Below are 23,240 nucleotides of genomic sequence, written 5' to 3'. Positions count from 1 at the left end.
ACCCGCGGATCGTCAATAAAAGGGATTTTAAAAAAAATGGAGCATGGAAAAATCCGGACCATGCTCCATTTTCGTGCGGGTCTCCCGCGGGGACGGCTCCCGCGGGCTTCTATTGAAGCCTATGGAAGCCGTCCGGATCCGCGGGAGACCTAAAATAGGAATTTAAAGTATTTACCATCCGGCGCGGGCGGGGAAGGTCAGCTGTTCCTCACGGCCGCATCTTCCTTGCTTCGGCTCGGCGGATGTGCCCGGCGCATGCGCGCGGCACGTCGGCGACGTGCCGGCGACGTGCCGCCGGCGTCAGGAATTCATCCGCCGGCCGAAAATGAAGATCCGGCCGTGAGGAACAGCTGATGTTCTCCGCCCGCGCCGGATGGTAAATACTTTTAAATTCTTATTTTCGGCGCTCATGTCCGCGGGGCAGGAGGGACCCGCTGCAGATTCTCCATGGAGAATCTGCAGCGGATCTGATTTTCCCCGTGGACATGAGGCCTTAATTGAATGATAGACTTAGGAGGGGTTCTCAGTGCTTGAGTCATCATTTTGATCCCAGAGCGCTATCCCTCATAATTTTCTATTCTGTGGATAGGTCATCAATAGAAAAGTTACAGACAACCCCTTTAAAACATTTGCCCTTTCTCATGATGTCATCAGTACAGCCTGAAAACTCCATTTAGTTGGAGCTATGCGTGCAATAACAGCCTGGACTGTTGAACTGTGGACTGAATTCGCAGGTTCTGGTTCTGTCCGTTATGACAGTTGGCCTAATAGCAATTGATCGGTGGGAATGCCAAGTAGCAGATTTCCACCAATCAGCTATTGATGGTCTATCATGAGGATAAGTCATCAGTAGTAAAGTCCTAGAAAATTCATTTAAGATGAATTTTAAAAATAATATACAAAAAAATCCTTTGATTTCCAATTTCTTATATTATTTCCTTAGGAAGTTCATTGCTTTGTACGCCTACATTTGACATATCATTTTTTTTTAATTCTTTGTATTTGGTTTCATTTTAGCTGCTGCAACTGAAGAACCTGAAGTCATTCCTGATCCAGCCAAGCAAACTGATCAGGTTGTGAAGATAGCTGGCATCAGTGCTGGGATATTGGTATTCATCTTACTTCTCCTAGTTGTCGTTTTGATTGTTAAAAAAAGGTAAGTGCCTTGAATTATCTTCTGAAATTGGCAGTCCTTAGAGCTTGTGTGTATATCACCAATTGGTTAAGAAATAAAGCTATATGTAAAATGTGGCAGGTGGTTCTTCAGCTTGGAGACCAGAGTCCTGACTGTGAGCCATATCTCAGCACTCTTTGGAGGTGGCCTGCAGTAAGTCCAATACAGTCAGCCAACTTGGAAGAGGGAATTTGAGTAACATTTATCCTTGTTTGAAGTCGCAGTATAATTTCCTACATTGTACACCACATACAAAAATAAACAGTTTGTCCTCCTCCTCACCACAGCTCTTGCTAAGAGTCTTCCAAATATTCATTATGGGGCCAGTAATGTATCTCCAGCTTCACCAGTTACCTTCCCACAGCGCAGAGAAGAGACGTAGCTGTTTATGCCAAAGAAAAAGAACACTGTAGCCTTTTTGAGTTTTTGGCAAATGCTTCAAATCCTATATTTTGCTGGTTTCTTAAAGAAAAATCTATTGCTAGGTTAATTTTAAAGGTTTACCCAAAAATAGTTATGTTGTAGTCGGGGACAATACTTTTTTCCTTCGGTTATCTATATGCAGTACTTAGTGCGCTGTTCTGTTGCCTATCCACACCCCAATTCTAATGTGCCTTAACCCCTTGAGTGGCGGGTTTCCTACCACCCTGTCGTGCCCACCAGGGCAGGTTTTTTAAAATGGTCTAATCATTGAATTTCAACTAGTTTTGCAGTTGCGTCTCAAGAGCCATAACTTTTTCATTTTTCCATTGACATGGCCATATGACGGCTTGTTTTTTGCGGGACAAGTTGTGATTTTTTAAACAGGGGGGAGGAAAAAAAGAAATTGGGAAAAAAGAAAAAAGGGGCCATGTCATTTAGGGGTTAAATAATGTATTAACTTCCTTCTCTGGGTCATTACAACGCACACGGATACCACATGTGTGATTGTATTTTTTATTTTTTACAAAGTAAATGGAGACAAGTGTTTTTTTTATTTTTTTAATAATTTTTTTACTTTCTTTTTTTTTTTATTTAATTTTTTTTTTTTTTTTATCCCTTTAGGGGACTTCCACAGGGACCCATCAGGACCCCTGATCACATTCCGGGGGTCCGATGGTGACAGCCCTTTACATGCTGCAGTGACAACCCTTTACATGCTGCAGTCACATAGACTGCAGCATGTAAAGGGTTAACACAGCAGAGATCGGAGGTTTTCTCTGATCTCTGCTGTAAGAGCTAGTACCTAGCTGTCCTCTGACAGCTAACAACCAGCTCTCCCTGCCACAGAGACCATTGGCTTGCTTCTGACAAGCCGATGGTCTCTATGGCAACTTGTAAACAAAGCAGGACATTGCCGACATGTCGGCAATATCTTCTGCTGGTTTTTCAAAGCCCTTGCACTGCTCTGTGTGGGTCTGTGCAGGCAGAGCACACTGTCACAGCTTGTGGCATTGTGCTCTGCAGCTCCCATAGTGATACATAGCCCGGAAATCTTCCGGGCAGTATCGCTATGAGCAGTGGAGCTCGGCCCGGAAATTTTCCGGGCGTGCCACTCAAGGGGTTAAAGGCTATGCCCACCCTTGCCACCATTTTTTTGCATCACTACTTCAATGAAAAATAAAGAAACTTAAAAAAAAATTCTATTATTTTCTTTCTACTGCTCCTATGTAGAATATATCTCTATGGTAATCGACACCAATTAAACTACATAAGCTAATCCAGTAGTCATATTAACTTCCATTTGTCTCCTAAACTATTCCTTCACTCTGAAAAACTGCTAAATCCTTTGTGAGAGACAAAATGGACTACCAGCTTACTGACGAATAAGATTGCATGCGGCCCATAAAAGTCTATGGAGGAAGGAGGAGCCAAGTGAGAGAAGCAGAGAGGCACATACAGATGCTGCTGCAGCTAATAGTAAATATTTTACGGTCTCACAGCTATTAGAATTAAATCTACACTGCTTCTCTAGAATTTCATGCTGCTGTTGCTTGTAGTATATGAGCGATCGAGGTATGGGAGCAGCATCTCCTCTTCTATTTGTGCAGTGTACGGGAGACCTCATAGCAGCTAGTCACCACCAACCAGCTCAGGGAGCACTGAAAATTAGAGAGAGCCTGGAGTGAGGAAAACTAGTGATCAGTGTAGAATACAAGTCATATAATGGCCTAAAATGGTGCCACTCCTCATGTACACACATGACAGTTTGTTCTAAAAAAAGTCATCTCAATTGACATGTATGCTTTAAATAACTTTAGGGTGGGTCATCGTAGGGATTGCAAAATAACAATTCAGATGGGTGATGTTTGAACTATATATGTCACAGCTCAATGGAATTTTAGGAGTTCTCAGGATTAAAGATCCAGCTAGAACAATATGCAGCATCTGTAAGTTATCCGAAATGTATGGGTCAAGTGAAATAAAGCCACTTGCTCATGGGGACTTTAATAGACATTCATTAAAATGGTATTTTCTTAAATAAAAAAGGCATTGGTCCTTTGTTCCACTTTAGTATATTATATGTTAAGTTCATTTAGCAGAGGAATGAGTATATATACTATAGTAATAGGACATGGAGAAGACCTTTAAGGAGTAAATAGAAATAAGGCTACATCCAAAGACTGCACAGTTTATGGAATGTGACTCACTAATGTGATGTTTCTATGATAAAGTGATAATCTATAGCTGTGGGGGAAAAAAAAACAGTTTTTCCTGATCTTTCCTCCACAAATCAATGCAATTTGCCAAGAAAAAAAGATCAACAAAATTGATGTTTAATGTATTTATTAAAACCAGATAGAGGAGCATTTTCAAATTTTCTCGTTTTGTTTTTATTTTCTAATTGTAGAATTTTTTTATTCAGTTTATACATGACTGGGGGCTGCCATCTCGTCTTAGCTACATTCAACAGCATTTAGAGGATATGCTTTACAATGGAGAGGAGGGGACCCATTGACTTGTATAGGAGACTGCTCTAGACAGGCTCTGCGATCTGTGCAGAGTGCATTAGATAGTTACAGCTTATACCTATTATGAGGTGTTACCTCTGTGTTATCCGGACTGTGATGGCAGAGAGATGACTGTTGCAAAGTTTTCTCTACAGATCAGGAAGTATCAACCTAGTATTAAAGGGGTTGTCTCGTGAAAGCAAGTGGGTCTATACACTTCTGTATGGCCATATTAATGCACTTTGTAATATACATCGTGCATTAAATATGAGCCATACAGAAGTTATTCACTTACCTGCTCCGTTGCTAGCGTCCCCGTTGCCATGGTTCCGTCTAACTTCGGTGTCTTCTTGCTTTTTTAGACGCGCTTGCGCAGATGCATCTTCTCCCTTCGGCTGGTCTTGGAAGCATCGGCGTTTTGGCTCCGCCCCCTTGTACGCATCATCGCGTAGCTCTGCCCCCATCACGTGCCGATTCCAGCCAATCAGGAGGCTGGAACCGGCACACGTCATGGGGCGGAGCTACGCGATGATGCGTACAAGGGGGCGGAGCCAAAACGCCGATGCTTCCAAGACCAGCCGAAGGGAGAAGATGCATCTGCGCAAGCGCGTCTAAAAAAGCAAGAAGACACCGAAGTTAGACGGAACCATGGCAACGGGGATGCTAGCAACGGAGCAGGTAAAAACAGAAAATCAGAAGCGGCGCTCCGATGGTATATAACGAGGTTGCAATCAGGAACAGTTATAAAATAAAGTAAAACTCACCGCAACTGAACCGGTCCTAATGAAAGGAAACCGGTCAGTTCATGGGTCCACTGGGGTGTTTCAAATCAATTGGGATGAAGTACATTGATGGTCCGAAGACATCCCCTGGGGGAGAGCAGCAGCGAGCGACTCCGAAACAGTGTTGTCAAGGAGGAGAGAAATGTAAAATTTAAAAGCAGAAAAACTCACTTAATGCGCTCCATCCAGCTGTATCAACAGAATGAAAAGAGTCTTACTTGGTGTGGGGTGCCTTGGACTCCTGGCACCCCAATATCCAAAGAAGCAGGGAAACTCCAACGGTGCAGGGGTATATTTCATAAAACGATTTATTATATACATACAAAGGTAAGTGGATAAGTATCGCAACGCGTTTCGGCTTTTTGTAAGCCTTTTTCAAAAAGTTAGTTTTAGTTTTTAGTTTTTGCTTAGACGGTATTAAAAAGTTGTAGACAGCAAGTAGTGTATTAGGCAATTTGTATTGTAGCTGATGATTTTACCTTCTCCCCGCTGTTGAAGTTTGATGGTTCAGCACTGTAGAGGTTTTATGGCTTCAGTTGTCTCCTTTGCTTGGGGGAAAAATCTAAATAAAACAGCACCACCTTGTGGCACTCTGATGCAAAGCAATCGCTAATCTTTATTAATATTTGCTACCTATCTATCGCTTGTAATTTTGGCAGCATGCCCTGCCTATAAATGAAGTGTATTGATAACATTTCTATTTTAGGCATGCTCTTATTCTCTTCTTGCCCTTGTCCTAATATGTCATGTATAACAAAGAATATTAGTAAATGTTTGTGCTTAACTGAAACGACTTTACCTGAGAAGCTTAATGAAATGTGGATATGTGTTACCATTAATGTTCTGTTTTTCTGATTGGACTGATTAATTATTGCCTTTTTGCTATTACCCCCTGGAGATATATTACATGGAGAAGGAACTTCTGCATTAGAAGCATTAGGTATGCTCCCGCTGTTGTGTGCAAGCCAGCTACCCATGTGCTTTCATGTATTCATCTTCTAGTTATTTTTTTGAAAAATTTTGCTGTTTACACTTGTAGTTAAAAAGTAAGAATGTGCCTACAAAACGTTTTTGAAGGAAATTTGATAGAATGCCTTGAAGTGTACTTTTTGCCTCAGTAGTGTATAGGTAAAATGCTGCACTTTAAAGATGAAGTCTATGGGATCTATAGACTAGCCTGTTATTCTTGAAGGTTAACCTGTTGGATGTAGTCTTGTAGCACTAGTTGTTCACTAGTCATACGTACCATTTGTTCAGCAACATTCTCTCATTCTTATTATGGGAGGCTTGTTTGCCTGACATCCTTTTGGTGCTGGCACTCTGTAATGCTATATACATGTCACTTAATACATTTCTTTTTACTTTGGGAGATGGAAACAAATAATATACATATTCCAGTATATGTGTATTCATTGTTATGTTTCCATACCAGCATACATTTAGAACAATGATGGGTAAACCAGTATACTGATGAATGGCAATGTTCACCTGTCTATAGAGCTCTGTGGTCTACCTGGGCATTCTCAGCCAGTATCTTGTGTTTTCTCCCTCCTATTAATCCCAAGTAGCTTGTATTGTTAAATGGTAATTACTGTATATGCATGATGGTTTGTCAGTGGAGCAATCTGCTAATCTGTTTGTAAGGCATCATACAGGCTACATGCACATGACCGTGTTTTTCTTGATCCAAAAAAACATATTTTTTTGTATTCTTCTGTATAAAATCCAGTGTTGTGTGACTGGCGTCTGTATTTAAGATCCCGGATATGCCCATGTGCATTAAAAAAAATGGAGTAGCTTTTAAAGCTGATTTTTTATTTTATTATTTTGCTTATGACCTATCGTCTAGTGTAAGAAAAGAACTACACGCGGTCGTGATCCTTAGTGCTTGCTTTTTTTTTTCTATGTTGGGCTGGGAGCACACAACCATATTTCAACCACTGTTACGCGTCTGTAGTCCAGAAGTGTTCCGCCTGACCAGAACTCGGAGCACCATAGGAATATATGATTGGACTTCGGGTCAGGAGACCAGTGGTCAGGCTGTAATGCACTTTCATATTATGGACACAACTGTCATCAAAATATAGTAGTGTGCTCCCGACCTTAAAATGTGTAATCATTTTGTGCTTCCAAAGGATGGAGTATGTAATTAAGTACCCGCTTGTCAGGGAAGTTCCTTTAGGTAGCTAATTGGGCCATTAGTCTCAAATGAAGTGTTGAGTATATTGAACATTAGAAAAGGTGGTTAATGGCTTTCGTTTAGTGATTTAGGCATTGTATTAATTGGATGTCTTCAGGCACGCTGCATGGAAATAGTGTTATTTGGCATAATTAACATTTTGAAATAGTTTGTCATGTATTTCTATTTAGTAGCCTGTAGGAGTGCTGGGTTTGCTGTATTAGTGATGTGTGTGCTCATTTATACAGGACTCCTTTGTAGGGCTCTCCTTACAATCAGGGGCATCATGCTAAGTTATGTAGATTACATTTTAATTAGTTATCCCTGCCCATCATTATGATGTCTGTGAACATCATGTCATCCACCCTTGTAATAAAGCTTGATGAAAAGAGATGATTTCCCGCCTATTGTAGGATCTGACAAGACCGTTCTTAACTCGATTGTAAGAGTGGACACCAAATGGAAGTCTACATGTTGGAATTAGATGCTGTCTGTGTGTGCTTGTAGGTTTCTAGGGCAGTGTTGTAGCTTGTGTTAACCGCTGCGTGGAACCCCTACGCCAAGAGTACCTTAAATAGGGAGAGATCTTGGTGGGCATTCCATAATGGAATACTCTGAGCCATTCCGCTGGAAATCCACGATGGCCAAATCCGCATCTAAATGGTCCTGCAGCATGAATCCACAGCATAAATAGACATGCTTTTAAAAACACTGCAGATTCTTTGCGGAAAATTTCCGCGCCGTGTGAATTTTCCGCAACATGTAGGGTGGTGTTCAGATGGAGCGGTTTTGCCTCAGAATTTCTGTGCAGAGGGTTCGCACAGAAATTCCGCAACAGTTACATTAGCAGCAAAGTTAATGAGATTTTGAAAATCTCATCCACAAGCTGCAGAAATAACCTGCACATAACTCATGCGGAAACATGTAGTGCAGAATTCAATTCTGCAGTATGTCAAGGTTATCGCCGTTTCCGCTGAGGAGTAAACCTCTCCTCAACGAGGGGATGAATTCCGCACAGGGATTCGCGATAAAACCTGCACCATATGGTGCAAGTCTGGCGGCAGGCTGTCCGCGGCTGATCTGCAGTGGAATGCCCACTGCGGGCATTCCGCCGCAAATCCGCCTCATGTGGACCCAACCTAGCTCAGTGTTTGTTTTCCCTACACCAGAAGTCATTTCTGACAATTCCCTTTCCATTGTCAGTCCCCTAGTCCTGCCAGCTTCAGATCTTAAACATGGTCACCCCATCCCCCAGCTATAACTCGCCTTTCACTTGAACCACAGTTGTTTTATCATACTATAGGGTTACTGGATGGATGGTGGTATGGTGATACAGAACCTATTTGTTTTTTGGAAGAAAGCAGCCATGATTTTTCTAATGTTTGCCAATGCCTTTAAGTTCTTTTCAGTTTTGGTTAAAATAAACCTGCAGTAAGGTCTCCATTGCAGTGGCTTTGCAGCTGCTATGGAGCCAGGAGCCTGCCCGAAGCTACATAGCTTCACCCTGGTGGGACTCCTTCCTGACTTGTGGGGGAAGGCAGTGCTCACTAGTGGAGAGAACAGGAGGTAGTGAAGGACCTGCAATGAAAATGGGAGTGAGAGGTTCGGACATCTTTGTCTTCATGTCTCTGGTTTGTGTTAGAAGATGTTAGTTCTTTGCGTGGACAGGACACAAGAGTTTCAGTCCATGCATCGATTCTTCTATATTTTTGTATAGTTTTTGTTTTTTTTATAGCTACATTTATGCAGAATTAAGACACCCATATCTCGTTTCAGAGTGCATGGTTCAATGTGTGAATTGGTTGGTCTAAAAAAAACAGTTTGCCATACTTTAAGTCTTATAGTCCCCCGTGTTGAATCAAAGTTCGTTAGGCAAACTTTGTTTCTCAAATTGTTTTAGTAACCCTAGCAGTCATTCTACTGCAGCTAATTTGATGTATTGACCAGCTAAGCCACAACTGTATATAAACTCTACCAAGAAGGCTATTACTGAAATACTGTGAATCTACGTCTCTTGTAGTTTTAGGGAAACCTAACAAATATTGGTCAGGGATGTAATTGTGAACTTGAAATTCATAAGCCATTTAAATGTTCATTATTATTTTTGATTTAATTTTTTTTGCTTTGCAGTTTTTTTTTCCCCCAATGGTTTTACTGTTAGCATGTAATTTGCTCAAGTGATTTCTTTTCGAGAGGTCATCTTATTTGTGTACACACGTTATTTTGCAGCTAACATGTCTTTATGTTGATTTGCATGGCAACTTAATGCATGGAGACACTGAATTGCTAACAAGTGACATGTATATGAAGAGAATTTTATATTTTGTGTTCATTATTTTTTTTTTTTTCTTGTGCTGCTTTGTTGAATGTGGATGATTCATGCTTTTCATTCACCATTGCTTCTCTTTCCCCCACTGTTTGTGATTTGCTTACCAGGAGGAGCTACTATTCTTACTCCTACTACCTGTAAGTAGAAAACGGCCACCTACTTTATTTGGGTTATTAACACTTACTCAAGAAGCAATATCCCTTTAAAAATAAATACAGCTCCACAATACTCCTAAAGCGCTAATTGGTATGTTTGTATGTTCCATAATTCATATCTTGGTCATTTTATCTTAACATTAGCATTTTGCAATCCAACTGCTGCACTAAAGAAAATCCCCAGTAAAACTCATAACAATCCAATCTTTGTCATATTGAATCTCAGTCCTGCATTATTTATTCTTAGAGGGATATGATATGGGTTGTTTCACAAGCCACTAACACTTTTTGTTGCACGTCTTATCTTATGTCATCTTTTTTTGTCTCCTTAACAAATTACTATCAGTTTTATAGCCCTCTGCGTTTTAAGTAGAACGACTATTTACTGGAGAGCATTAAATTGCAACACGGTGCAAATGTGCTAGCTTTTAGTTAGAGGACATGGTGGCCTCCAATAGCTTCAGAACTACTTAGGAAAATGTTAGATTCTATAGTGCTTTACAATTGACTACCATTTTGGTTGGGATACAGTTCCTAGTAACTTCCTAAAAACACTTGCAAGCTTCTGAGTTGACATGCCAGTAAGTAAGTAATTTCAAACTAGATGCAGTAAGCCTCAGCCTTCGCTCTGGGGTAGTTTAAGTGTGGTTACTGTTTCATCTCTTCACTGTAGCTTGTTTTACTTTACTATAGTGATTACCAGAGATATACATGGAATCTATTGGGAAGTGTATGTTATTGATGCAGGTCTTTATATACAGAGTAAATCTCACTTCAAGAATTGAGTAGTAGAATGAGGTGGGCTTATAACTTCAAACCAGTTTCTCGTAACCCTAGTACTGATGTGTTTTTTAAATTCCCAGTTTGGTGGTAAAATACTAATTTTGGATGTGTTTCATAGATTGTCATCTATATATGTGAACTGTTATTTTAACTATTACTTTTGTTCACCATGATAATGAGTTGAGATAATTTAAAGGTTTACAAGGAATGTGTTTTTTGTTTTTCTTTCTTAGAGTAGGGATCTATCTTCTAATACACAGTAGGCTTTGCAAAAAGTTTGGTACCGTGTTTGGTACAGTAGGCTTTGTAATGCTAAGACCACAGACTTGGTGCCGTAAGGTCCTTACTTATTTCGGGATCAGCTGAGTTTTGGTTTGCCTCAGAACTTCAGTTTAACAACCTGTCACAGCTCGGTTTCCACTTGTCTGTCTTAGGAACCTACTTTTTGGAAACTCATGATGTACTACTTATCTGTGCAGTTTGTAACTGGATGGCTGTGGTGTTGAACCTTCTTGGAGGTCACATGAAGTCTTGGTGAAATGTTTGAGTTCACGGACATCCCTATACAACGAGAGAGCTCCTGTTACATTGAAATTTCTTTGAAATTCTTGGTGAAACTTCTATGAATTACCTTTTTTTATGGTTCTTCAAGAAAATCTATCGCCTAATTTTTTTTTTCTAAGCAAGATGTTGATTTCTTTTCTTCGATTTTAATTTATTAATTCCTAGCCTCACGTTCTTAGTCCATGCAGCAGAATCCAAAGGTGTCATTTTTGTTTATTGTTCCATTACAAAAAGCAGTGTTTCCACCTTATCAGTCTGTCATGCAAAGTGTTGGTTTTTGTAATGGAACAATAAACCAATATATACGTTTGATACCCTATGGATGCTGTTGCATGTGTATAGATTACAGACTTCATTCCAGTGGGTTTCTAGAAAATGGTGACACTTTCATCTGATGCTGGATCCCAAATTGAAATTGAATCATTTATGTTCAGTACTTTCTGTCGAATTGAATGCTTTACCCCTGTATAAAAACTTCATATCAGTGAGTATTGGATTACATCACATGCTGTGACTGTGGGGTATAAAGAACCAAGCTGAGGCAGAGGTGGTGACATGCATCAATATTTAAAACAGCCTTTGTACCTAATAAAGGCACTGATGAGATGCCACTTGCCTTTAATCCTGATGTAATATAAAACAAGGAACATCCATTGCATTAGCTCTCAATGAAATGAAATTCTTCAGCTGATGTAATATGAAAGGGGGAAAAAAAATCCTTAACTCAACAGTCATTTGTATTCATTAAAAATATAGCTTCATAACATTTACTGCCGAAGCTATTTGCAGCAGTTGACCTTCTCCCCTGCCATTTCTGTTTCAACTGTTCAGAAAAGCGTCTTGTTACCTGATATAAAAGCTATTTTTCTTGCCTAATGGCGTGGATGGAAGGTCAGACATTAAGTTGCAAAAATAATTTAACAAAAAATTAAATTGGAAAGGTTTTAGTTGCAGGGGGTTTGTTGTGCAGGAAATTTCATTTGATCACAGAAAGAACAGCAGAAAGAAGAATGCTGAAGGCAACAATAAGATAATGTGATTCGTACATATCATGTACAGGGGTGGACAAAAATATGGAAATGCCATATGAAATGCATTCCTTAAATTACATGGGATCAGAAATCATATTTTTACAATACTACCATTATATTTTAAAGTGGATTTGCATTGCGAAATCCGGAGCGGGATTCCACTTTCCGATTCTGCAGCAAATCCAGTCTATAGCCTGCTACAAGAAAACACGATTTCCTGCCCACGAGCGGAAATCGATGTCAATTTTTCCGCTCGCAGGGGAGAAATCGAAGCATGCTGCGATTTTGTGCGGGCTGCGCAAAGCTGGCTTTCATTGAAGTCAATGGAAGCCATCCGTCCCACCATTCTGCAATCATGATTGCAGAATGGCCGCAGGAGTCGCGTCATCGCCATAGCGTCAGGGTGGTGTGCTCTAAACTGCGCATGTGCCGGCCTGCATTCCGGTTGGCACGTTCGCTGCAGAGTGGAAGACTGGCAGAGCGGTAAGCTGGGGTCACCAGCCGGTCACTGGGTCGAACTCCAATGCGGCAGGCAGGCGGCCTAAGACATGTAGAAACAGATTTTAAGTGGAGGTGATATGACACAGGAGTTTGAACCACTTGGCTGCTGTTACCAGCTAGCTTTCAAAATCACCCAGAGCAGGGCAAAAGGTGAAGTAATCACAAATCTGGTAGGAAAGCTCTCAGCCAAGAAGGGGTCAAAAGGGCAGCTCAGTGCTAATAATTAAAATCCCATACGGATCCATACGTGTGTACTATAGCGTAGTTAGTAGGCAGTGCTGTAGTTGTTGCATCATACAATAATCTGTTTAACAACGCCGATATGTGGTAAGCATCATTTGTCTTCGACACATCATTCTGCACAGTTGTGCAATCATGGCAGAGCTAACTCAATTCCGATGCAGTAGAATATTGAGGCCCGTGTGGTGGGTGCCTCTGTGACAAAGGCAGCGGAAATTTTTGCTGCATCACGAGGATCTAGCTGGTTGCTCAAAACAGTCATATAATCGTTGGCAGTGATGCGACTATGCAGGGTAATGATGGGTATGTCAGAATAGGTTTTGTGACAGTGCAGTATCAAGAGTGGCCTGTAGAGGGCCTCTGAGCACAGTCACTGTGTTTGATTTAGTTAACCTGCATCTGCAAGGGTGCCGCTACACAGTTTACATTTCCCCTCCCTCACAGACTCAGGGTCCTTGAAGACTGTGGAGCTTAGGTCCATTGAGGCCTGTGGGGCCTGAGGTTTATGTAGACCTGGTGCTGGTCTGTGAGGGACCTGGAAGCATGGAGCAGACAACTGTTAATCAGCCCCTCGCTCATCGCCTACTGGGGTGAAATCACCTTCCTGGAAGAAGCGGTATGCGTTGCTCTGAGCACTGTGGTGGACAACGGTGTGCAGTTGCATGTTGCATATGATATGCTGGACTGTTTGTAAACTGAATACCTATGCTGAAATAAACGCTGGAGGAACCAGCATTTGGACTTTACCCTGTTTCTGGACATCATTGCGGTGCTGCCACCCCAAGCAGGAGATCCCGGGCAAGTAACCCCAACTTACCAGTTTTTAAACGTTCATTGACAAATACAAACGTTTTTGGCAAAGACTCAATATTTACAGTGTTGACCCTTTATTTTATTTTTTTTATGTATTTTTTTTTAAATTATGCAGTTCACCCTGGCATGCTGGATATCAGATTCTGGGCCAAATCCTGACTGATGGCAACCAGTTCCTGCTTAATCAGTGCTTGGAGTTTATCACAATTTCTTGTTTTTTGTCTGTTCACCCACTTTTTAAACATTGACCACAGGTTCTCAATGGAATTCAGATCTGGGTAGTTTTGTGGCCATGGACTCAAAATATCCATGCTTTGTTCATGGAGCCACTTATAGTTATCACTTTTCTTTGTGATATGGTGCTCCATCATGCTGTTCATCTCCAAATTGCCCCTAGATCATTGGGAGAAGTTGCTCTTGGAGGATGTTTAGATACCATTCTTTATTAATGGCAGTGTTAGGGAAAACTGTAAGTGAGCCCAATCCCTTGGCACAGAACTTAGGGTAGCGCTCATCTTTTCTTCTTCGGACAATCATTCTTCCAGATATCCCAAAGAGTCAGAATGGGGGTTCTTTTGAGAAAATAATTTTAATCCAGTCCTCTGCGCCCCAGTCCCTGTCTAAGGCCTTCTGCACACGGCCGTGACGGGCTCTGCCGCGAAATTCCGTGGCGGAGCCCGTCACGGCGCCCCCCAGGAAACCCCATGCTTACCTGCGGATCCGGCGTCCTCGCTCCCGCATGACGCTTCCCCGCCCACCTCCGCCACGTCATGTGACACGCCTGTGTCACGACGTGGCCGGCCGCGTCACATGACGCGCCGGCGGGGAAGCGTTTTCACGCTATCTTCCGCTGTGCTACAGCGGAAGATAACGTGAACAGACGGCTTCCATTGACTGCAATGGAAGCCGTCTGCGCGTACACCCACGGCAAATAGAGCATGCCGCGGGTGAGGACGGGTGAATTCACAGTGCGGAATTCCGCACCGTGAGCACTGAGCTGTTAGGTGCAATAGAACCTAATAGCTGCGGGCAACGCAGCGGATTTCCGCCGCGAATTACGCGGTGGAAATCCATTCGTGGGAAGGAGGCCTAATATTTACTCTGAGGCCCAATTCAGACTGTTTGGGACATCTGTAAGAATGATTTTCTGGAAAAGAAAAGGTGAGCACTACCTGTGTCATGCCAGCAGTAAAGTATCCTGAGACAATTCATACGTGGGGTTGCTTTTCATCCAAGGGAGAGGGCTTGTTGTTGTGTTTGTAAAAGTTATTCGTAAGACGGAAGAGCAATGTTTTGGTAGGTTCACCTTTTGATGGACCGTATGAACCTATTTGCCTTGGCAGCCGCTGCACTGAAACTAGTTGCTACAGTTAAGTTTACGATAAACTTTCAGACAACTTCTGCATATCTCCCTACTTTAGTTAGTCTCATCATTTTAGTAATATACTTGCATTAAAAATGTAGTTGATTTACCACTATAAATCATGTTTGAAGTGGCAGCCACTTGGGGTCTCCCTTCCAGCTTCTTTGCAATCCACTGGTTAAGTCCAGAGCTTCCTTAGTAATAATTATATGGACTTTTCCATAGCAACAGAGGGAGGGTCTATCTTCACAGATGACTCCCTTGTATTTACAGGCTGACAGATCTGCAGACACTGATAAAGATCTCCACAGTCTCTGCCTCTCCTGATGTTACAGTGTGGGTGTGTGCGTGCACACATTGCATGCACATTATAGTGGGTTTACTAACCTTTTGGCCAGAATATGTCGAAATGCCTTATCTTCCTGGGAAATTTGAGGGGTGGGCATTAAGATACTGCCTTCCCGCTGACTGCACCAGTGCCAGTGCAATACAGCATGGGAAGTAAGGGCAAAGAAGTGAGGACATGAACTACTAGAGGAATGGTAGGCTAGCTACATGCCCCCTCTCTAGAAGTGGACTGCAAACAGCAACAGAAAAATATGGAAGATCACTTGAAAATCAGAACTTAAAGATTTGAATCGGGGTGCGGACAGCACCAAATTAGTGGGTAAAGGGAACCTGGTGTATTTTAGAAAACCTGTTGAAAATTCAGGCATGCTTTAATGCATAATCTCTAGGGCCGCCTTCATACGGCCGAGAAAATTACAAGCAATTTGTGCGTTGCGAGAGACACAAATATGAACCCCATTCGTGCTTGTCGGACGATCAGATGATCTTCTCTACTTTGTGGTCTGTCAGGGAGTCCTGAGCCTGGTCACCATGTGTGTGTGCCCTCGTACATTCACTGGTCCCAACACCTCCAACAGTCTGTTCAAAATGGCCCAGGTGGCGAGCAGTTTGTCGTTATAACCATCCAACTTCACATTCCAATAATGCGCCCCCTCTCAAACTCTTGTTAACTGGGTGAAATCTCTTTGATTGCGTCATACAGGAGTCTAGTGGTCAACAAGCTCTACACAAGTGGAAAAAGAGATGCTTTACATTCAAGTAACTTTTGAAAGCCTTTTTATAGGCCAAGGGTGGAACCACTTCTAGAGCCTCAGGCTGCAAGACTGTTCAATTAATCATACCACAGCGCTAATCCTTTGCATATATGCCTGAGACATAGCTGCAGTCTAAGTTTTGCAGCAAAATGACAGCTCCTTCTAGGTGCTTGATTTCTTGTATTTATTTTTTTCTTTTGACAGTGTATTTTGCTAGACACTTGTAATTCTATGGATTGCTTGCATCGGCACACAAATGTGACATGCAGAGGCTTTATTAAATGGGTATTCTGGGACTTTAAAAAATAAAAATTCTATTGATGACCGAAGGGCACCTACCGCTTGGATACCCGCTTATCAGCTGACATCTGGGGCCACTGTCACTGTGGTCAGCACAAGGAATAAAGCGCTAACCATAGTGCAACTGCCCAAGTTGGTACTGCAGCACAGCTACCATTGAATTCGGACTGCTGAGCTATGGTCAGTACTGTCTGCTCCTGCGCTTACCGCATTGGCAGCAGATGGCCCTGGGAGGCAGCTAATCGGTGGGGATTCAAGCGATGGATGCCCGCGGATCATCTATATATGACGTATCAGTCATCAATGGAAAAAATATATTCTACTTGACTGTGTTACAGTCATAGCCTAACATGTGCACAAGCAAATCCACAAGAAGTCTAAATAGGAGATCCAGCAAGCAAGACTTCTACTCTACTTTTGGAAGACCAAGGCACAAGTGGTAGATTAGGGCTAAAATTACAAGTATCCTTGTATCCTTTTCTTCCTCCCTCCCTCCCTGTATCCTTTTCTCCCCCCCCCTCCCTTTTCGTCTCCCTCCCAGTATCCTTTCCCCCCCTTCCTCTTCTCCCCCCCCCTTCCTCTTCTTCCCCCCTCCCGGGAGCCTCTTCTTCCCCCCTCCCGGGAGCCTCTTCTTCCCCCCTCCCGGGAGCCTCTTCTTCCCCCCTCCCGGGAGCCTCTTCTTCCCCCCCTCCCGGGAGCCTCTTCTTCCCCCCCCTCCCGGGAGCCTCTTCTTCCCCCCCCCCCCCCCTCCCGGGAGCCTCTTCTTCCCCCCCCCTCCCGGGAGCCTCTTCTTCCCCCCCCTCCCGGGAGCCTCTTCTTCCCCCCCCCTCCCGGGAGCCTCTTCTTCCCCCCCTCCCGGGAGCCTCTTCTTCCCCCCCTCCCGGGAGCCTCTTCTTCCCCCCCTCCCGGGAGCCTCTTCTTCCCCCCCCCTCCCGGGAGCCTCTTCTTCCCCCCCCCCTCCCGGGAGCCTCTTCTTCCCCCCCCCCCTCCCGGGAGCCTCTTCTTCCCCCCCCCCCCCCTCCCGGGAGCCTCTTCTCCCCCCCCCCCCCTCCCGGGAGCCTCTTCTTCCCCCCCCCTCCCGGGAGCCTCTTCTCCCCCCCCCCCCTCCCGGGAGCCTCTTCTCCCCCCCCCCCCTCCCGGGAGCCTCTTCTCCCCCCCCCCCTCCCGGGAGCCTCTTCTCCCCCCCCCTCCCGGGAGCCTCTTCTTCCCCCCCTCCCGGGAGCCTCTTCTTCCCCCCCCCCCTCCCGGGAGCCTCTTCTTCCCCCCCCCCCCCTCCCGGGAGCCTCTTCTTCCCCCCCCCCTCCCGGGAGCCTCTTCTCCCCCCCCCCCTCCCGGGAGCCTCTTCTTCATCCCCCCCCCCTCCCGGGAGCCTCTTCTTCATCCCCCCCCCGCCTCCCGGGAGCCTCTTCTTCATCCCCCCCTCGCCTCCCGGGAGCCTCTTCTTCATCCCCCCCTCGCCTCCCGGGAGCCTCTTCTTCATCCCCCCCTCGCCTCCCGGGAGCCTCTTCTTCATCCCCCCCTCGCCTCCCGGGAGCCTCTTCTTCATCCCCCCCTCGCCTCCCGGGAGCCTCTTCTTCATCCCCCCCTCGCCTCCCGGGAGCCTCTTCTTCATCCCCCCCTCGCCTCCCGGGAGCCTCTTCTTCATCCCCCCCTCGCCTCCCGGGAGCCTCTTCTTCATCCCCCCCTCGCCTCCCGGGAGCCTCTTCTTCATCCCCCCCTCGCCTCCCGGGAGCCTCTTCTTCATCCCCCCCTCGCCTCCCGGGAGCCTCTTCTTCATCCCCCCCTCGCCTCCCGGGAGCCTCTTCTTCATCCCCCCCTCGCCTCCCGGGAGCCTCTTCTTCATCCCCCCCTCGCCTCCCGGGAGCCTCTTCTTCATCCCCCCCTCGCCTCCCGGGAGCCTCTTCTTCATCCCCCCCTCGCCTCCCGGGAGCCTCTTCTTCATCCCCCCCTCGCCTCCCGGGAGCCTCTTCTTCATCCCCCCCTCGCCTCCCGGGAGCCTCTTCTTCATCCCCCCCTCGCCTCCCGGGAGCCTCTTCTTCATCCCCCCCTCGCCTCCCGGGAGCCTCTTCTTCATCCCCCCCTCGCCTCCCGGGAGCCTCTTCTTCATCCCCCCCTCGCCTCCCGGGAGCCTCTTCTTCATCCCCCCCTCGCCTCCCCGGGAGCCTCTTCTTCATCCCCCCCTCGCCTCCCGGGAGCCTCTTCTTCATCCCCCCCTCGCCTCCCGGGAGCCTCTTCATTCCCCTCCCCCCTCCCGGGAGCCTCTTCATTCCCCTCCCCCCTCCCAGTAGCCTTTACTCCCCCGTCCCAGTAGCCTTTACTCCCCCGTCCCAGTAGCCTTTACTCCCCCCTCCCAGTAGCCTTTATTCTCCCCCCCCCCCCAAGTATCCTTTACTCCCCTCTTTCCCCACCCAAGTATCCTTTGCTCCCCCGCCACCCAAGTATCCTTTGCTCCCCCGCCACCCAAGTATCCTTTGCTCCCCCGCCACCCAAGTATCCTTTGCTCCCCCGCCACCCAAGTATCCTTTGCTCCCCCGCCACCCAAGTATCCTTTGCTCCCCCGCCACCCAAGTATCCTTTGCTCCCCCGCCACCCAAGTATCCTTTGCTCCCCCGCCACCCAAGTATCCTTTGCTCCCCCGCCACCCAAGTATCCTTTGCTCCCCCGCCACCCAAGTATCCTTTGCTCCCCCGCCACCCAAGTATCCTTTGCTCCCCCGCCACCCAAGTATCCTTTGCTCCCCCGCCACCCAAGTATCCTTTGCTCCCCCGCCACCCAAGTATCCTTTGCTCCCCCGCCACCCAAGTATCCTTTGCTCCCCCGCCACCCAAGTATCCTTTGCTCCCCCGCCACCCAAGTATCCTTTGCTCCCCCGCCACCCAAGTATCCTTTGCTCCCCCGCCACCCAAGTATCCTTTGCTCCCCCGCCACCCAAGTATCCTTTGCTCCCCCGCCACCCAAGTATCCTTTGCTCCCCCGCCACCCAAGTATCCTTTGCTCCCCCGCCACCCAAGTATCCTTTGCTCCCCCGCCACCCAAGTATCCTTTGCTCCCCCCCCCCCCCAAGTATCCATTACTCCCCCCCCCTCACCCAAGTGTCCTTTACTTACCTTCTCCCCCTCCCTCACCCAAGTGTCCTTTACTTACCTTCTCCCCCTCCCTCACCCAAGTGTCCTTTACTTACCTTCTCCCCCTCCCTCACCCAAGTGTCCTTTACTTACCTTCTCCCCCTCCCTCACCCAAGTATCCCTTACTCCCCTTCTCCCCCTCACCCAAATATCCTTTACTCCCCTTCTCCCCCTCACCCAAATATCCTTTACTCCCCTCCCTCCACCCCCCCCCCTTCTCACACACACACACACACACACCCAAGTATCCTTTATCCCCCTCCCCCCCAAGTATCCTTTTATCCTTTAAATGTCATTCTGGAGGTGCTGGACTGGCAGCGACACCCCCTGTAGTGGGGGTACAGTGCGGATGCACGCTGTGCAGCCTTACAACCTTGTGTAGAAGAGAGTATAATTTATTGTTACACTTATACAAAAAGATTATGGTTTAGAAAATTGTTCAAACGAGCAAAAATGAGCGATATAATCAGTTTAAACCCATAGAACGACTAAAGAGAATTGTGCGCTTTTTGTTCACCCAGTTTTAGCCGGTCTAAGAATCGGCGCCGGCTCGTGCACATCCTGTGCAGTTTAAGCACTGATTGAGGAATCTGAAACTGAACAATTAATCAATAAGAATTGGTCTAAACACGCTGTCGGAACAAACGTCCCCAGCTGGTTCGCTTGAGCAAACAAGAATCTTGTGCCCATGTAAAAGGGGCATAAGTCTGAATTAGATAAGGCTGGTTTACTCTGGCCATTTGCCGTAGTGATAGGTTAGTATTAATGACAATAACGTTAGTTTATAGCAATCCCTGTTGAGCCTGCCGCCATAAAATGTATAATTATCTACAGCACAGTTGGTTAATAACTTGTCGAAACACTGCTGCCTACAGCACAACACTGGTAAGATCGTTTAATAGTTGTCTCCTCCCCATCCCTAAGCAATGAGGATTGACTTGATGGAAGTTTCCATTCGATCTTCACTTTACAACACATTCAACTTCGAATCATCAGTTGGAGCCGGTTCAGAATTGTTTATCTAACTTTTAAAGGTCCATTTACACGGGACGACTGCCAGGCAGGCGATGCCCGACACTCGTCCCTGTGGGGGCAGTGCATGAGATTTCTCTCCTCTCGCTCTCCCACCCGTTTCAATTGAGATAACATAGCGGCTGTTCACTACTGAACTGCCGCTGTTTAAAACTGAACGATGAGCTGATTGTCCATCGTTAATGCAGCATTAAAGATCAGCGATGAAGCTCACCGTTCAGTTTAAACAGCGGCCGTTCAGTAGTGTTATCTCAATAGACAGGGGTGGGGGAGCGAGAGGAGAGAAATCTCCTGCACTGCCCCGCCCCCCTGCTGGCCGCTCCGTTAACCAGCCAGCTCTGCTAGCTCCCGTGTGACAGCACGGGAGCGCGGACCCACAGGGACGAGTGTCGGGCAAGCGACAGTCGCCCCGTGTAAATGAACTTTAACTCTGTTTGAAGATTTGTTCCAGTTAGGAAGGATAGCCTGCAACTGTGACCTGCTCTCACTTAAGAAGTGGTGAATAAGAGCAATTAATTCTTAAGAAAGAGTAGTTTCCCAGCTGCCAGATTTCCACTTATCTGATTAAGATTTCTTCACAATTATTTTTCTGGATCGTTAAAGATCTTGCCATACCTAGTGCATTCTGCGTTTTGAGACCCATTCCTCCCCTGCAAAATAAAGCGCAAAGTGAAGATCTTAGGGTCATTTTCTGCTCTCAATTTTCTGTTTCCATGGGAAAAACCCAACAAAAAAATGCACGGTTTGTAGCATGTTTCCTCTTCCCAATCACGGTGGTGTTTTTGCCAGAGAAATACGGCATAAAACTCCGGGGAAGACTACAAAAAAACACTGCGTTTTTCCAACAAATGCCACCGTATGTATGATACCTCCTTTTAGTGTGCAAGATTTGATAACTTTTATTTGAAGTTCAGTTTCAGTGTTGATCTCAAGGACCATTTTAACGCTTGAGGGAAATTGGCGGCTGGCTTGCCATATGGGTAATGATACAGAAAGATAGGATGTATCCAGACAGGTATAATACTACCTATACAGTTCGATCTGCTCAGCCATCAGGCCATGTTGTAGATTGATTGTTTTCTTTTGTGTGCGTTTTGCTCTAAAAAGATGAATTCATAGTGAAGATAGAAGTCTAAACGGGATTCACAGTTCAGTTGTCTGGCTAGTTTTATGCCTGCTAACAAAGCACACTGGTCCGGAACCCATACCCCGACCACGAATGCTGGAATTTTGATACATACAGTAAGTGGAAATAATAGTTGCAGTTGATATAGTGATTACAAGTTTTACTAAATATATCAAGTCTCCTTGGGACATACCGGTACTTTACATCCTTTATGTATGTGTGACCTGTATTTTCAATTCATTTACCAGGTTATTAGTGTTGGCAAAAACAGTACTGCACTCTATATGCACATGGTGAACACTAAGCAATTATTTTAACTTGCAGTAAACTGGCCAAGAAACGCAAGGATGCAATGGGTAACACACGGCAGGAGATGACTCATATGGTGAACGCAATGGATAGGAGTTACGCTGATCAAAGCACCCTGCATGCAGAAGACCCTCTGTCCATCACCTATATGGACTCTCATAATTTCAGTCCCAGATGTAAGTATTCTCTTGGCAGAGGAACATTGAGTTTGATGTTGATCTGTCTTCACTTTGGATTGCTCTGATGTCACATGATGTAAACAAAAATATTGTATATCAATGGATTAGTGTGATCCCATAAGATATATGCTATATGTCTCACACAGGTGTGTATTTAAGGTACATGATTTTACAATATATGGGTCTGTTTTTAGCAAGGCCTTATCTAAGCTATATATTTAGAATGTAGACTCGTAGATCAGCATAATGTGTATTATACTAAAATAATTTTGTTTGACCTTCACATTCCACGATTACTAAGGATTCAAGGGGTAGTCTCGCAAAGCAAGTTATCGTCTGCCCTGTGGATGGGGCATAACTTGCTGATAGGTAGTGGTTTGACCACTGGGAACCCCACCAATTTTGAGAATGCAGGCCCGGCACATCCTGAAGTTCAATTTGATTGGACTGCTGACAATTGTCGAGCACTTGAACTTTGCAGTCTCCAGCAGGCATATTAACTTATTCCACAAGACTACTGCTCAATTCACAACCTGATTGGTTGTTTGGGTTGGCTGATTCACCAAACAACCTATCAGGTTGCTAGAATTGTGAGCAGTCCTCTTGAAGTGTCATGCCAGGGCTGAAATCTCAGGGTCGGTTGGGATTCCAGCTGTCGGCTCTCCACCAATCAAGTTAAAACTTGCTGTTGCGGGACTGCCCCTTCAAATATACATATTAGAATTGGATAACAGCTGACACCCCAATAATCTGTTTAAAAATATCAATTTCGTTCTCCCAATTAATATGTTACGTGTTCTCTTTTTTATAATGGTGCTGTCCCACATGCAGGTTATGTTCATTTGTTGATTCAGTATTTGAAGTCCTAATCAGGAGTGGAATCAGAAAAGGGAAGTCGTATTTCTTAGAATTCTATGATCCACACCTGATGTTTGCTTCAAAAAACCTGCACATGTAAGAAATATCCCAAAAATGTTCAATATTTACAAATCTCTGCTAAAATTGACCAAATCAAAATAGCAGTGTTGATAGTTCATATAAAAACAGCTATTTTTACCTTCTAAATAACACCAAAGGCACAGCTTTTAGATATTGTACTACCATTGATAGAAACATCCAAGCACTCTGCTGTGAGTGTCAATGCCATAGACCTTCAGTGGAGCCATAAGGCACATGCTCAACCACCACTTCATTCAAACCTCTTGTAGCTGCAGTCTTGTGG

General features: G+C 45.1%; 1 protein-coding gene across 4 annotated transcripts in view; it reads left to right on the top strand.

Annotated features, from left to right (window-relative positions):
* PTPRK (protein tyrosine phosphatase receptor type K) overlaps nucleotides 1–23,240 on the top strand; it is a 374,180-nt gene that overhangs the window by 308,675 nt on the left and 42,265 nt on the right. For 2 of the 4 annotated variants that reach the window (XM_066605531.1, XM_066605532.1), the window contains exons 14-16: nucleotides 1,018–1,156; nucleotides 9,502–9,531; nucleotides 21,855–22,015. In XM_066605531.1, the coding sequence (XP_066461628.1) occupies nucleotides 1,018–1,156; nucleotides 9,502–9,531; nucleotides 21,855–22,015 (330 nt within the window). The remainder of the gene's footprint in view (nucleotides 1–1,017; nucleotides 1,157–9,501; nucleotides 9,532–21,854; nucleotides 22,016–23,240) is intronic. The other 2 variants (XM_066605533.1, XM_066605534.1) reach the window with 1 other exon arrangement.

Source organism: Eleutherodactylus coqui, chromosome 1, assembly GCF_035609145.1.
Source record: "Eleutherodactylus coqui strain aEleCoq1 chromosome 1, aEleCoq1.hap1, whole genome shotgun sequence".
Taxonomy (NCBI): Eukaryota; Metazoa; Chordata; class Amphibia; order Anura; family Eleutherodactylidae; genus Eleutherodactylus; species Eleutherodactylus coqui.
The sequence above is the reverse complement of the archived record's forward strand: the minus strand, read 5'-3'. Positions and strand labels throughout refer to the sequence as shown.